This window comes from Channa argus, chromosome 10 (assembly GCF_033026475.1).
Source record: "Channa argus isolate prfri chromosome 10, Channa argus male v1.0, whole genome shotgun sequence".
NCBI classification, from domain to species: Eukaryota; Metazoa; Chordata; class Actinopteri; order Anabantiformes; family Channidae; genus Channa; species Channa argus.
Window position 1 is genome coordinate 18557088 of NC_090206.1, and position 17504 is coordinate 18574591.

The 17504-nt window shown below is 37.9% G+C and overlaps 1 protein-coding gene across 8 annotated transcripts in view; it reads right to left on the reverse strand.

Moving 5' to 3' along the window:
• Window positions 1-17504, reverse strand: part of diaph2 (diaphanous-related formin 2) — a 352014-nt gene that overhangs the window by 114363 nt on the left and 220147 nt on the right. For all 8 annotated transcript variants that reach the window (XM_067517868.1, XM_067517862.1, XM_067517865.1 and 5 more), the window contains one exon: window positions 15624-15753. In XM_067517868.1, the coding sequence (XP_067373969.1) occupies window positions 15624-15753 (130 nt within the window). The remainder of the gene's footprint in view (window positions 1-15623; window positions 15754-17504) is intronic.

Consider the following 17504-nt stretch of genomic DNA (forward strand, 5'->3'; position numbering starts at 1 on the left):
TATTGAGGTCATAGTGTGTGCTGGAGTTGTGCTGGAGTGCATATACAGTCTTAAGAGGGGGTCCCAATGTGTTGGCCATCCTATTTAAAAAGAATGAAAAGGTAAAAACACAGAATTGATAGTAGTTGTCCTTTAAATTTTTAATTTGAAATAGAGGAAAGACAGATAAGTTCTCTGGCTGTAGGCAGTTAAGAGCACGCTGTTTCAGGTGCCAAAGGGCTGCTGGCATAATCTTTTGGGAACTAGAACTGCAAAAGACATATAGTACCGGGGTGTTTGTGGTGTTATCTTGTAGCCAAAGGCAGTTTCATTGTGTGCTCCCATTTAGCCATTACTTAAGGAGGTTTGTTGCTTGCAGCCAATCAACCGATTGTAATAACCAACAGCTTTAGGCTTTGCTGAAAGCTGTCATTGCCCTGAATGCACAGCACAATTTCATGAATGTAGGTCACCAAGAAAATAAAAAAATAACCTTCTAAGTACCAGGGATATGTTTGCTAGACATAACCTAACAGAGGGGATTATTACAAAATGATGTTAGTAACATAATGTTAGTCTCTTTTTAGATACTAGTTTATGATGAACTTTCCTAGTTTTATACTTTTATAACACAATGTTTTGCTTTACTACACTTACTAGTGCAAAAAAGGGCAAATTCATCAATGGAAAGGCTTTTTCTAAATGATAAATTGCTGTCTTTAGAAATCCATATAATGAAGAATGGGATAAAATGAGCAAAGCTAGAGCAGAAGCTGTGGAAATTGGTTGAAGGGCTTTGACATACACGAAAATATGAACAAAAGATGTGTTGTTACAACTTAAAGTGGTCTTCCAGTTGTAGGCATGGATATGGCTATTTATCTCCTGGATTTAAAGGTAAAGTAGACCTGAAGTACCAGAGGCCTTGCTGAGGACATGTCCATCCAGCTTTCTGATCACAGTGCTGTAAAAATGAATCTTAGCATTTTTGGACTTCTGTTTCCCTGAAGTCTGTGTTTTGTTTTCCAAATGCCCTAATTATGGTCTGTGGTTAGCACAAGCTCAGGAGATTTTCATGTTTTACTCGGTGACATAAAATCTGACAGTGAATATCCTACGCGCACTTGTTTTTTTAAGTAAAAAAGGTATGATCATAAGCCAAATCTGGTCACACCAATGCTGTGTCTACACCAGAAGCATGTTACCCACGTTTCTGATGTGCAGATAACAAGCATGTGTCACACAAGCGACATCGTCCTATTTTAATCACCCTAGCGGTCTACACTGTCCATGTGCGGGCTCATGTGCCATTCAAGCTTTACGTGTTTTGATGCAACCTGAAGCTTATGTTTATGCATCTGGTATATTTTTTGGGATCTAATGCTGCATAGAAAGCCAGTGTATTTCTACAGAAAAACCTATCAAGTAAACTCAGCTGAAACAAATAATCGAGCTTTTCCTAGATCATTGCAAGGCCTATAATATTTTTAGTGTTGTGCTGTGTTAATTCAACTTTTCTGAATCCCACTTTCCTCACCAAACTGAAACATATCACTGGCAACACTATTGTTTTGTTGGTGCTTTAAAAGACAGCGTTCTCCTATCCACTGTGTTCCTTTAGGCTCCTCCTTACTCCCCGCTGTACTCTATGTTAAAGCACTTTTCAAGTAAAGTATGAACAAAAAAGGGAGCAATAGATTATCTTGCTGAACAAAATGTAGAAGTTTCATAAACTTTAGTTTGTTACAGTTTTTTTTTTTTTTTGCAATAATACAAAAATCTATGAAAATATTCCATATCCTACTTTTTTTTGTCTTTATACCAAGGATTAGGGAGCCCTATGTAGGTGCAGTGGGCCAAGGAACAGCAAGCAAAAGCACATTCTAGAGATCTGTGCTGCATGCACCTGGTTGATTAAGCCAACTTGAAAACAGCCCAAAAGTGGAAAGCGGGGATTATCATTGTTTTCTTCAAACAAGGAAGCTTTAAATGAGGGCATAAAATTACTGGAGTCATTGTCATTACCTCCTAATGGGCTGCCCGATTAGCTACGAGGCTGCTGCCCACTGTCTTTGGCAACAGTTTTTTTATCTGGTCATCCCAGTTAATGGCTTGTCTTTTAAGGTTAGTACATCCCTCTGAGTATGTGGTGACTCACAACATGAGGTCCTAGTAGGACTGGCTATCCTGAAAGAGATTCTTAAGACTGAAGGGTCACACAAGCTGAGAGAGAGTCTGCTGTCGGGGCATATTCAAGTCCAAGGCAGACCAAGCACACTGTATGAGCATTCAGTGCCAAGTTTTTTTACTCACAGGAGCACACTCACAGTGGTAAATTATCACTGCTGGTGGAGAGACAAGGCTTGGCAGAGGACATAGTCAGTAGCAATAAAACTATCTTGCTGCTGTGTCTTTAATACTGCCAGATGACTAAGGCATATCCACTGTACAGATAAAAAGAGTTGTATCTAACGGACAGTCCACATGCACAATATGCAGAGCACATCTTTCTATCAGAAACAGTTAAAAGTAGACTGACAGCTTCTGAAGGTAATCAATAGGTTGAATGTAATTCCAGCTAGCAGCTGGCTTTGTGTGATAGCTGTCTCACTGTGGCACATTCGAGCTGCTTAACTGTATGGTGGCAGTCACCTGTAACTCTTAACCACCTGTGTTTCCCTAGAACACATGGTAATGGTGAAAACAACCACAGGGATGTCACTGTACTGCAGAATTTGCAGAGGGCAAATGCCAATGTGCACTTACATTGGTGTGTTTTTAAACAATTAAACCAAGTTGTGGTGTGGTTATATCTTTGCCAATGCCAAAGAGAAGCAGTACTCCTACTCTTGACACGGGCCCCCAATGAAATACATTACAAGCCAATATAAAAACCATTACATTCAAAACTTGTTCTCTTGAATATTAACCAGAAATCACCAAGTTGAAGCAACGTAGTAGGCAGCAAAATTGAGGCAGATGTCTTTCCAGGTGAAAAAAAGGGTACAGGGGAAGCTGGAAACAATAATGGGCTGACATGAAACATAATCCCCTCTGTCTGCGATTTTATTGGCAACCCCTCCAAAGAATGGTGGCTCCTCTATTATGACTTAACACATCAAAATCGCAGCATAGCACACACAGAAAAGGCCACCTGATGATAAACACAGCAGACAGCGTCAGAGGCTTTATCTCGTGGCTGCCTGCAGCTCGACACAGGTTCAATTTGGCCCGCAACAATCGATTCTGTCCCTCCTTACCTCTGCTTCAGTTGGTGGAATAAAAACAGACCTTTCTGTAAAGAGCAGGTCTCAGCCGGTATGCCATGTCAAGGCAAAAGAGAGGAAAAACTAGGCACACTAACATACCTTGATTGTGGTTTACCACCAAACTGGCACATGTATTTTCCTTGGAATGGCATTTTAATGATCAACAGTATCAACTTTAAAAATTCTATATAAACTTGATGCTCTAGTATGCAAAATCCACGTTTGTACAGTGACACTGTTCTCAAGTGAGTGCAGACAAACACACATAATATAAATTCACCCCTCTTTTTTTTCATCTTTGCAGAAATTTGTGCTTGAACAGAGCAGTCAGAATTCTCTCCCTTATTAAAGTCTCCAAGGGAGTCATTTACATAGTCCTGCCACCAGTGCAACTAAAACACTGCCCAGGAAAAATGTCCAAGAACTGAAGAGACATGAATACAGGTACCAGATACATGGTTCACACATGTCACAGACACTTCTGATAAGAGGTGTGGAAGGCACTAGCTAATTTAATTTAAAGCTAGAACACCAAAACTTAATGTCTTGCAATAAAGTAAAATTGAGACGTATTCAGACATGCCAGAATGCATGATCTGAGCAGTACATATGCTGGAAAATAAACCAATGCTTTTAAGCAACATCTTAGGTTGATGTAAACTTGCGATAATTTAGCTAATTTATAGGAAAATAATGTGTGTGAATACAAGCTAAACTTGACAGGGGCCAGTAGTGTGCGGTACAGTCACTTCTTGTTTCTAGGTAACAAAAGCCAGTTTTCAGCAGCTTATTTTATTTCTGTTGAATCTTCCTGGTAGAATAGATTTTTCTGCCACAATTTTATCTACTTCCATGAAGATGCGAAAAACACCAGGCTTGTCTTAGCATTGTAGGCTCTATAATTTACCTGCTTTATGTCTTGTTTTGCTTGTAATGATTCACACAGTTTTTGCAGGTGTTTTGCTGTTTTAATAGCTGTTTAACAAGGGAAGCTGTTGAAAATTACACTGTCACAGTAATAGTGATGCTGATTAATGTACAATGTTGCTTAAATTAAAAAAACAAAAAAGTCCTAATGAGGTGAAAAGTCTTGCAACGTGTTCTTGTTGAATAATTGAAAGGTAATACATGTGTTAGCTAGCTCATTTAGTTAATGCTTACAATTACCATGAGTGAATCAAATGAAACATCATAAAGTTAAAAATCAGTTAGATCAGTATTTCTGTGTGTTACCTATCAAATATGTGCCATGAACTGTGGATAATTAGAAATTGCTGCAATTTAATTATTCCTCAAATTTACAATTGTGGCGCCATAATTTATAAATTGGCTTTCAGAGCAAAAAGGGTAGGTACAATCCTAAAATCCTTAAACAGCATTATGTGTAATGTTTGTTTGTTTGTTGTGTTTATTTGTTTTTCTGGCTGCAAAGATATGTAGGTCTGTAGTGAGAACAAGCTGCCATCTTGTGGGTAATTGCGTCCTAAAAAGTGACACTGTGGGTAAGTCTCTATTTGAAAAGAGTATAATAATTTCCTGAGCTGAAAGTAAGGAAGCTGCGACATGGGAGGAAGTGTTGTGTTGGTACACAATACAGAACAACCCTTTCATGGCAGTTATTAATAGCCTGTCCTATTTATTTGCAATATCAACCCTCACCTCAATGAAGGTTGTCCCTCTGATCAGTATGCAGGTGACCTGGCTTCAAATCCTCAATTTCTTATGCAAATTTGGTGCATCTGATTTAAATAATATTTGAATATGGATCACACAGGGACTCCATATCACAGAGCTACAAAAAAGGTGGAAAATGCAAATCATCCTTTATTTCAGAGAAAGGTCATAGTCAGGACCTGTTAGATTTATTTTGTAAATAAAAGGGTGGCGGCTAAATTAAACCCATTCCTTAAAGCTTGAGGACAAAATTAGAGGAGATCATTATGATTTACATCATAAAGGCAAACTAACACAATAGGGTCTGCCATATGCAAAGGACGCTTCTGATGTGAAGGTGGGATTGGCTATTGTACACCACAGGTACATGTTTTCATCCTAAATATGGAAACACGCAAAACGGAGGACAACAGGTGAAATACGAAAAGCATTGTGAATCGTGGCCACAGTCTCACTAAACTTGCAGAGAACATCATTCTTAGAGAAACAGAGAAACAGCACAACACTACAATGGTTTAGATACTAGTTCACATCCATCTGCCTATAATGCTTTTCCTGTTAAGAGTTGCAGGGGTGCCGGAGCTGATTTGAGTGAGAGAGGGAGCAAAACCAGGGCAGGGCACCAGTTTACCACAAGACTGGCACCAAGAGATGCACAACCATTCATGCTTCCGTTCACACCTACGGGCAATTTAGAGTCATCAATTAACCTAACACGTCTCTGGATTGTGGGAGGAAATATCCAATATCAACAGGAAACCCACGCAGGCACAAGAGAACTTGCAAACTCCACAGAGAAAGGCCACACATTGTTCTCCACCATGCTGCCCTGCTAATTAATAGTATAGCTGTATTACTTTGAAACAAGTGTGGCACACTGAGAACAAATACAGACAAATAAATGGAGGATTTTCTGATACATGGTATCAGTATGGTATTGGCACACGCTGAAAAAACCCAAGAGTGTCACACACAGTACATGTACATGTTCCAGCACACGCAGTAAATGGCGATATATTGCTATGCTTTCTTTCCTCCGGGGGGTATAAATTACGAGAGATGGTGGAATCTTTACACACAGTGACATGCATTAGTTGAAAGGGGCACATGGGAGTGTAGTCCCGTGGGCCTAGTAAAACTCCAACGAACAGCCCTGCTATGCTTGCTTCTGGCCATGCTTTTAAATTATATATTGATGACAGCCCATGATAAAAATGACCCAATTTAGTATCCAAAATCAATCCCCACTGACATGCAGGGGTTGGCGTAAGCTGTCAAGAATCTTATAACTGCATTTGAGCCACAGACACGTTTTCTCAAACAGTGGTCAATAGAGGCAGAGAGTGTGGGAAGGAATGGAAGGAAAAACAAAGGCACTTTATCACAATGACCACCTAGTCGGTAAATGATCTGTTGCCTTTCTGGGTAAATTGCATATCGGGCATCATGTGCATTTTTCCACATGACATGGTGTGATTTGTGTGCATATAACGATAGAAATGAACAGAACTGTGACTGGCAAAATAGATAAGAGCTCTGAACTCGTATTCTAATGATTTAAAAAATGCTGCCAACTTAATCTAAGGTTTTACACCAACAGAAAAAAAATACATATAGCAAAGATGTGTGCTAGCAATTAGCTGTACAGAAGGAGAATGTTATAAGAGGTTCACAGCCAAATGTGTACCAACACCAGCACACAGCCACGCTGTGCCCTATCTATCAGAGACCTTTAAAGCACATTTCTGGCTACGAGACCAGGACCTTAAGTCTTCACTTTAAGGAATCGAAAGGATCATACAAAAATCAGAAGGGATTTAAATATTTCACTACATAGTCTATTGCTTGGACACCAGCAAACAATTCTTACCATTCAACACCCTCTTGGTTTTTAGGAGATATTGCAGTATAGCACTGCACTTTAAAAAAGATTAAGATGTTGTGCTGATGATAATAATGATAATAATAGTAATATTTGTATTAGTCTTTGTCGTTTTCCATAACTTTTAATATTACAAATCCCTGTACTTGTTACTGTAATGCTTCAACAGTGTCTTATCTGGAGAGTGCAGGTTTCACCTTAGAGAAAATTAAATTTCCTGCTCATTTATATATCAATACTCACCATTATCTTACTAATCAAAATTGCCATACAGACATGCTATCAAGCCATTCCATGAAAACAACTTCAAAGTCCCCTGATGTGTTGGAAAATGACCTGTCACGGCTGCAGTTTAAGAATACAGCAGGTCTGATGCTGAACAACTGCACGACAGGTCTAAAGCACTGTGTATTCCTCACATCATGGTGCTTTTATTTTAAGTATGCACAATGTGTACCATAAATCAAGCTTTGTAATAATGTTGTGTGCAAATGCACATAACAAGCATTGTGAAGATGTGCAAAGCCAATCACTGAGAAATACAGTAACAAGGTATCTGCCTGTGAGACACTGTTACAAGGAGTTGTTCTAACACGTTATTAATTACGTGCATTCAGTGCATCGTCAACTGCAAGGAGACACTGGGAACAGGTATCCCACCGGCCCTGTTGTAGTACAGAAATGTTCTGAGGCACAGCAGGGCTCATCACAAAAGTTTTACATGTGTATTTTTAAATCAATCCACCAATGCAAAATGCAGTAATCATGTCTATGAAGTCATCTTTAAATGTAGCTGTGTTTTTGTAGATATATGCCATTGCTCTCAAAGTAGGAAAGTTTTGATTTTGCTTTGCAAAATTGAAATTTCATTTTCATGTGCTAGAGAATTGTTAGTTATTCCTAGAGGACCTAGTGTCACATATCTGCTCATCAGCTATAAGTAAATTCCGAAAGTAAAACAATTAGGTTAATCTACAAGTGTCTGGTGGTTTTAGTTGTGCGTTATTGAAGAAAACAAGCATTGCATTTGAAATAGAGCTCTCTTGTTCACCTCAGCTCGTGGAACAATCCCAGCATGGGAAATGGTCTACTGTGACAGGCTGAATTTCTAGGCTGGCAAACAGCATTATTCTCATTCCTGGCCCCATTGTCAGCTCTCATTGAAATCTGCTGTCACAGACTGGAGCCTGATGCTAAGCAGGACTGCTGGCCACACTGCATGTGTCTATCTCTGTCTACACTCATACAGGCTGGCCAAAGTTGTGATGTAAGAAAACAGAGATGGGGGAAAGAGAGATGGACAGAAAGAAAATGAAAGAGAGAATAGCTGTTTTGGTCTCACAATGAACGACTCACCCACCGTGAAGTGAGTAAAGAAAAAAAAAGAGCAAAGTCTCCAGAGCTCATCACTCACCCTGATCTGGTGGAGCTAGACAGGTCTGTTTCCTGTTCCTAATATCCTTTATGACAGACTGCCCATTTTCACTGCTCCTAGCTGATCTTGCCCTATCACTTTCAGGGTGCAGGGACGCCTATACCTTAAACAAGCAGTGAGGAAATTATTTCCATTTTTAACCTAGGTGACAACATCAAATTGACTAATGGCTGCGGTGTGTATTTGAAGACGGGCAAATAAAACTGTTTTTGGAACATTTTTTTGACCTTGGAGTTGTCATGTGTGTACAAACAAGACAAAACCTCAATCTGTATATTTTTTTTAAGCATACACAAAAGACACAACCTCAAGTGTATTATTACAGGACTCAATCAAGTGTCGATTTGTTATAATACGTTCATGTTATCAGAGCTCTGTTTGGTGAGTATTTTCAGTTTGTTGTATTTTGTCTTAGCGAGCCCTGGAAGAATACCTATCATATATATTTGGTCTTAGAAACTGGATCTTAATGACCTCTATTTATGTTCTGCCAAATTCCTGCCAAAAGACACAGAAGGACATAAAATAAAATAAGTCTAACGAAACTTTGAATATTAAAGCCTAGAAACACTATTGTAAAATTATTCACCGTTTGTTATGTTTCCTCTGCTAATCAAATACATTTGTATGTACAGTACAGCGGTACAGACAATATCCTGTCAGATCATATGGAAATACTGGTCTCAGAACCCCAACAACTGGTGTTGTACCGAAGACTGTAACTGAGCATTTGCCAAATTCCTTTAAAGCTTCTGAAGAGAGTATTCTTGATGCTTAGGCACTAAAAAAGAAACTAAAAGATAGATGATAAGGTGTATTCCTAGAACAAGCAAAGCACTCAAATTTAAAAGTCACAATCATTAACAAGCACTTTGCCCTTTGACTTCACCAACACAGTTGATGGCCAGGCTCATAAATGACAGCCAGCATCAGTGCTTCAATGTTGCTATACTACGTAATATATATCCCATCCACTGTTTTAGACCAAACTGTAGTCTATTGTGTGTATGTGTGTGTTTCTTTTGCTCTCTCTCACACACACACACACACACACACACACACACACGCTCAGTACAAGTGTCTGGCTGATCTGGAAAATCTGTCATCTAGGGTACAGTATGGATCCACCAGCTCCTGCCACCGGGATTTGGGTTTTTTTGCCCCTTCTTCCTTGGAGTCACTCTATATCTGAGTCAGATTGGATAGGAAGCATCAATGAGCAGCAAACTCCAGGTCTCTATACAGATTTAAATCCATCCGGAGGTAATAAATCCATGCTTTGGCTGGTCGTCCCAAGTATATGGAGAGAAAAAGCCACTCCACTGTTATCTAGGGCGTGAGCTTTGGGCTGGTGTGTGAACTTACACCAAGGTCTGGAGTTATGTGTACTTTCAAACAGGTTTTTTGTCTTGTTCATAACTTACAGAGCCATGACCGGCTTCTCTGCTTCTTCTGGCCACTACCAAAGACTGGATTGTCATTTATTAAACTGTGAACGCCTTTACACCAACTACAAAGGCAATAAAAGACAAAAACCACATAAAATACAATACTTCTGAAAACTCACTTTAAGTTAAACTGCTTTGATTTTCCATTTTATAAATTGCAATAAACTTGAATTGTGGCACATTTGTGAGTGTCATACCACACCCTATTAACTCCCACAATTAAATGGGAAATGGAAGTCCCATTGAGAATATTAATATGCACCTAAATCAGATTGTCATTCAATTACTTTAAAAGAGAAAGGAAAAGTTTGACTACAAATCTAAAAGGGGAAATTTCACAGACTGTGAAATAGATTATTACTTTTTGGAAGTCTGGAATGGTATTTTGTTGTTTTATGGTCATCATACTGAAGCTGTGCCATTGCTAATATTTGTTAAGTGAATGCATGTCACACCACTTGACTGGTAGAGGCTGGGGGAGTGCAGGTGATGCTCCAAGTAATAGCCACCTCTTTTAATTGGAAAAAGCCTTATCAATGTTGTGGTTACCTACAATGGACAAAGACCATGTTCTATTCTATTTCATCCATTTATTAGATTTATCACTTATTATGTAGGTGGTTTCTGGGGGTTGGAACCGGCTCCAGCTGATGTTGAATGAAAGGCAGGGCACACCCTGTGCAGGCTGCCAGGCTACCACAGGCATCTTGAATTAACAAGCATTCATCGTCAAATTTAGACCTGCTGTAAGGGGCAATTTACAATCAGCAGATAAAAAATAAAATAAAATAAATCCATATTATAAAGCAAAAATGAGCAACAACTGTGTACACCATGTGTGTTCCTTCTCTCGTCAGTTTTATTGTCAACACACGTCAGCTGTTCAATGAATAACTGAGCAACTGCTTCCAAGTGAAGTTTTGATTTCACATGAAATCATTTGTCAAAGACAAACATCTCTTCAGCACAATGCTAACATTTCATAGTCCACTGCAGTAATTTTAAGTGTTTGGCTTGAATTATGTCCATTCTTCCTCAAGTTGTCTTTAGTAGGCTCCCTGGACTGGCATGAGGGAATATCTTCTCAAATTGCTGAATCCCTGCAACGCCAACCAAAAGACAAATGATCCCTTCTGTGTTCCACCCTATCCAGAAAGGCATTTTGTCTACGTAATACAGAGCCAAGTACTGCTAGAAGTTTAAATGGGAAATGGGCACTGCTTTATTATGCTGCAGTGCCTTGAAATGAATGTGGATAATAGATATATTCACAGCGGTATTAATATCCTCAGAGTTCATCTTTTTTTTTCTTCCCTCATTCTCCATTTTCTCTCTCACAGGCTCCAAAGTACTTTGCCCTTGGCTATGCCTTATACTAAATAGATTTATGAGAACATTTGTGTCATATTTCCTCTTTTCCCGGATTGTCAAGACAGATTGTCACTGCACCACTGATTGAGTGGAATCACCACACAGACTTCGTTCCCATTGTCAGGCCCCACATATTCATCTCTGGGGGGGGATTTAACAAGGCAAATTGGCCAATGACACTTTTCTCAAGCTTTGGCGCTGCTATTAAGATGAGGTCAGATGTATGAAAATAGTGGACTCTGACTACATTTCAAATGATTATGGTCTCAACAGCCAAGATTACAAGTATGAATTAGTGCACATTCAGTACAGTACATACTGTATGGTCAATAGTTATTACAATCTTAGTGGCACCTCAAAGTAGAAGAATGACTCAGGAAGATACAAAGATAATACTTCATGAAGGCACATGAGTAGAGGGAAGTTGGTGGGAAATGCATTTGCAGTGCTATGATCTGATCAGCAGCATTCATTTTTATCTACATTATCATGTAGACACCATAATTTGCAGGGTTGAGATGACAGAAAAAGAGCATTTCCAATGAGGAGGGATGTGCCCCTTTGAGCTATGTAGACCTTCTTCAAATCCCTTAACCCTCAAAATGATTTATTAGTACAGGTACAGAGATGGCATGATGGTAAGAGTGGCTGCCAATCCTCTGTTCGGGTAGATATGACTTTCCTAGTGAAATATGGACTAGTTTTGACACATCTTACTCATAGACTTACCAAACCCCTAATTAATTAAGCACTATATTATATTCAATTACTACACGACTGTTCTTATATTTCTGTTAAGCTACAGTATGGAGTCTTCAAAACAAATTATTGATTGGAGACATGATCACATGATTCCATTTGTTATCATAACGATGCACTGAATAGTGTCAAGTCTAAGCTCGATACAGCACTCAGCATGAAGGTTAAAGATTGTACTGTGACATCGAATATAATTCAGTAACCTGTACGCGATATTTCTCTCCACAAGCTTTGTCCCTTGAAAGATATTCTGAGGTCTGAAAGTGAGAAGCGTCTCTGTAGTAGCTCTTCACTGTTCTTATGTATTGGCGAAAATACTGTCTTGACCTTGTCTGTTCTTCGGGTTGTAATGATTTCACTGCTATACTTTAATAAATGCTATTGGAAGAAAAAAATAAAAGCGATGTGTTTTTGTTTCCCATTTTATTGACCCAGTAGTAAGGTTGACAAGCCATTTATATGATTTCTTTTCTGCTTGGTGAATGAAGCATGTCGAACAGAGAATGGTTATTTCTAACATTAAAAATACCTTTATTTACCCAGGTGACATGTTCTAATGTTCAAGTGTTATTATGCATTTAAATCTGAACTAAAGATGGCATCGCATTAATACTGTCAAGAGAACCAAATCAAAAAGCAAAACACTTCTCTGTATTACATGGAGTGAGACTCTCATTACAGGGCATTACAATGATTTGGCAGATGTTTTGTCCACAGTGACTTACAACACAATAGATCCTGGATCATCAGTAAAAGTGTGCGTGCGTGTGTTTGTGTGGCTGATTTGATGATTTCATCCAAATTATCTTACTGACACATAATGTTCACATTTGCTGAAATCACATTGATGTTGTGTTAGAAAGCTTTTATAAAATGTGAGCCTGTAATTATACAAATGAAATCATTGACATTAACTAAAATCAATGTATGTTAGTGTCCTTGGTAGTTTTGTAAAATAATAGACAAACTTGTTAATCAGTGTAATTGCTAACGAAGTTTAAAAGAAAATAATAGACACACTTTGCATGCTTTTAAATGGCCTACATTTTGTTTAGATGTAAGAACAGTTTGAGCTGCTTGATGTTTAATTAATACCAAGACACTCGTTTTACTAATATTTCATACACAATTATGCCCTGCTCTTATTTCATTAAACCCATGGTGTATTGTTATAAAATCATGGTCATTTCCTTGTCTAGGTCCTATCTGAAACATCTGCAAATTGCCGCCCCAGCCTCCTTACATAACCATGTGAATTTTAATTAAAACTGACCTTGATAAAGGCAAGCAGATAATGGCAGAATCCTAGGAGAAAGAAGATTGTCCTGAGGGAACATCTCAATGTGCTGGACTTACTTAGTTATTGTTAACCTCCAGCCCCATCAGGGCACTATCTCCCAGACAAGTCTATGATCGTTCTGATTTATAATAAGCCTATCTGTGTTTTGGTAATTTGGGCTTTAAAAAATGCACAACATTTTACTAGACCTTTTGTTATCACACACGTGATGACATAAATGTTTTGGTTACAACAAACTTCTTCATGGTGCCTGTTGCAAAATAAAACATTACTTGGCCTAATTTAATCAAACATGAATTATTGCTTATCATTGTGAGGAAACTTTCCCATGACCCAGTTATTATTAACAGATACATATGAACCAAGTGATAGATATCTTGTATTAATTCTGAAAGTACTAAAGTACTAACCAGGTCTTTAGGGCTGCCTATAGTGTTTACCACTAAATGTTGTAGTAGGTTAATAAACAAAAAAGTGAATTATTAATGATGAAATTGACCATAATTAGGAATAATCCTTCATTTATATTTATAAGCCTGCTGGAAAGGTCATATAAATGTTAAAAAACTGTACTTTTTCAATGGTGGGGAAAGTGGTGAAATAAAAACTTTGGCAAGATACAGACAATAGCAAGAAGGCAATCAAATTTCTTAGTGAAACTATGCACTGGAAAAGTCAAAGACTAAAGTAGCCAATCAAGTCTGAGGAATGATGATTTCCTAGGGAATTTATCCAGGCCTGATTGTACCTATCAATGAGCTATATTAATTGTACGATTTCAATCCATTGTAGATGGCAGTTTGATTGCATTTAAATCTTCCACATCCCCGTCAGTCTCCCTATAAGTCAAACTCTCTCCTACAAGCCTATGACAATCAACAGTCACAAAATCACAAGCTTGGTCGACCGACACGTGTTTGTTCACGCAAGTCTTACTTCCAGAAAAAGCACAACAGCACGGTGTTTTCTTTTTTATTCCAATCTTAAGTTATTCATAACATTTATAACTATTTAGCTCCATCACTTGTGTGTCATATGTTTGGCATCAATGTAATATAAGTGCGTAAAAAGATATTTCAAACTGTGCCTGCTTACACTATAAAAATATCTAATAATAAGACATTATTTATTATACTCTTCATAGAACTACACAGAGAACTGTTCCACTGATTGGGAAATGTATTAGGTACTAAGCTCTAAATTATAAGGAAGTTGTTCGCCCTCACATCATTGTGCAAAGAGAGGAAGGTGGGGTTAACAATATTGTCAAAATTTTACAGTACGTGGAAAAGAAAAGAGAATATCATGCATGCATATGTAGTTTTTGACTTCCTGGGAGCGTAGAGGGTATTACCATAAAAAAGCAACTGTACCTAACTTTCTTTTGCCAGTTTAACTGAAAGGAGACCAAAAGCTTGTAAAGGATCTGGAGATAATAGTAAATAATTCATCAATGTTCTACTGTTCTAGAGGCAGTAAAATCTTTTCCAAAGATCTCAGAGACCTCCGAGCACTGTGTTCCTTTGTGATCTGCCTCAAAGTAAATCAATTAAAAAAGATTTTTAGAGACTCATCAACAAAGATTTCAGCAGTTCTCATTTTCCTAGTTTACAGCCATTGTAAAAAAAAAAGAAATATTACATGTTTTGGAGAAAAAAAGGGAGAAAAAAATCGTTTTCTAACGGAATGAAAAAACAGTGAATCTGAAATGCTGTAGAATATTTTACAATTGATGTTGAAAAGTTGGGAGGTAAACCCTCTCCCTGGTTCAACTCAGGAAACACATAGGTCACACATAACTTTAATGTCTCAAAATTTAAACCAGTCTCACTTCAATGTCACTGTATCCAAATTAAATTCTGTTTAATTTTGTGTGAAGATCAGTGAAACAAGTGAACGTTAGTGTACCCAAAGTAAACAGTTTTTTTTCCATCCCTGCTCCTTAAATAGTTAGCCAATTAACTGCCTTCTTCTCAAATAATTCATTTTCATGAAATGACAACGCTCATATAATTGAAAATTGTGCATATAGACATCTAAATATATACAGAGCATGATGACTATTTCAGTCCACTTAAATAATGACAGACAGCCTCAGTCAAGTGCATAATTAGCTGAATTAGATTAAATAACCAATTACGAGACTAACAAAGTAAATAAGCCTGCAGGGATTCCACCAAATGCTTGAGAACAGAATTAGAGTGGAATTAGTTTATTGACAGGCTGAATAACAGCGTGGTCAGACAAACAATTCAATGCCTGTCGCAAAGAGAGAGCTAGCCGTCGTCAAATGATGAAATAGATTAAAGGTGAAAATGTGTTTGCTAACCAAAATTAATGAATTTAATGCACAGTTGAATTTTGCTATCCATTTATGAATGTGTTTGTAGCTGCATTATCTATAAACTTGATCCTTTCTCCAATTGTATTCATCCGATGTTTTTGGAAATTTCACTTTATATTAGTACTCAAATGGGCATTATAATCTCAAAACATAAAGACATACCTTTGCTAGCACTTTCCACATGCTCCAGCTCCTCTGGAAAGCTCAGGATCTCTGGGTAATTATCTTCACACTTCTCAGCCAGGAAATTAAGAAGTGTTGTATTCTGACTGATGGATTTAGTGTCTCTCAGCTAAAAAGAAAACAAACAAACAAAAGAAAGATAACCATCAATGTGTCAAGTTCTTACACACATTTAATTGTTAAATACACTAAACAAGGGGGTTATAATAATTGATTTTTCCTTTTTCTGGCTCTAAACATTCGTATCTAACAATATTTCACAAGTCACAAAAACAACCAAAAAAATAAATAAATAAAAAAAATCTAACCACTCAAACAACGATTATAAAAAGATATTGAAGCCACAGACATAAAGGCAGTTAAACAAACAAAGCAACAACAAAAAAAGTGTTGCTTGACTGTTGTTATGTAAGCACATATTACTTTTTGTTTAATTCCAAATGAATTAAAATTACCACCTAAACAAGGGAGGACGTATGCTATCACAAATCATTCTCTAAGAAGATGACAAGCCCATGTCAAGCTCAAACAGTTGAGGAGCCTACTATGAGTAACACACATTACTATTTCAGCTCAAAGCCATGAGACCTTTGCTGCATATCGTACCAGAGAAAATACCGCAGAAGCAGAGGGTGATGAGTTTGGTACGACAGAGAAAAGTAAATGAGCAAAGTTGACTTTGGGTGAACTTTATATTAGAGTTACGATGAAGCTGATGTGTTGTGATACTACAGAAGCACCGCAGGAGAAAATCCTAAGCGACACGGAGGAATCAGGTGCACAGTAACGTTAAGTTGGCAACATTAACTTATTTACTGAAGTCAAATGTTACTCAATTAAACTCATTTTGTTAAGGATGATAACAAACTAATTTTAGTTTTGCATAAATGATTTTTATCTGCTCTTGTTTGATAATCTTCTTTTCCTTTCTGCTGTTCCCTTTCAGGGGTCACCACAGCGAATCATGTGCCTCCATCTAACCCTGTCCTCTGCATCCTCTTCTCACACACCAACATCATGTCCTCTCTCACTACATCCAGAAAACTCCTCTTTGGTCTTCATCTAGACCTCCTGCCTGGCAGCTCCAACCTCAGCATCCTTTTACCCACATAATCACAGTCTCTCCTCTGATCCGATCCACTTGGGTCCCACTCATTCACACACGTATTCTGTCTGCTCTTGTTTAATAAAAAAGTTTAAAATCTAAAGTGTTCTGATTTTATAAAATAAGACAAAGTGAGATTATTTTCTGGTATTATAGTAATTAATAATGGAAGAAATAATCAACAGACTATTAAAATATTTTTTAATTGCAGCTTCACACTTCCTCCATACATAAAATATATGAAACACTCATGGGAATAAAACCATGAGTGAGGCAGAGAAGTTTGAATCAAAGTGCTGTGTTTGCCAAGTATGTGTTAATACACAGAAGCTGCAGACTCCACATCAGTGCATAGGAAACTTGTTCCATATTCATCCCCCACCGTGATTGCCATGCTGTTTGAGTGGCATGCTGGGAAAGCTAATTAGCACAACCCACCTCTGTGTACTCATACTGATAATATCTGCGCTGTAAACAGCCTGCAGTTGGACATGCCCACACATGTATACACGCTCACTAACATGCGCACACACCCAATCACAGGCCGTAGAGGCATACGATCACACACCCACACAAAGACACACCCACACACAGTACTTTTATCGATGAGGAACATTGTTTACTAATGTTTAATAATCACAGTTTATGTCCATAGTTTTCATTTTCATCTGTTCATAGTTATTCCCAAACTGTAACTGCCACACAAAAAGTGCAAGAGGAATAAGAATAAGAGGAATAAAGTAAGTACAACCAGT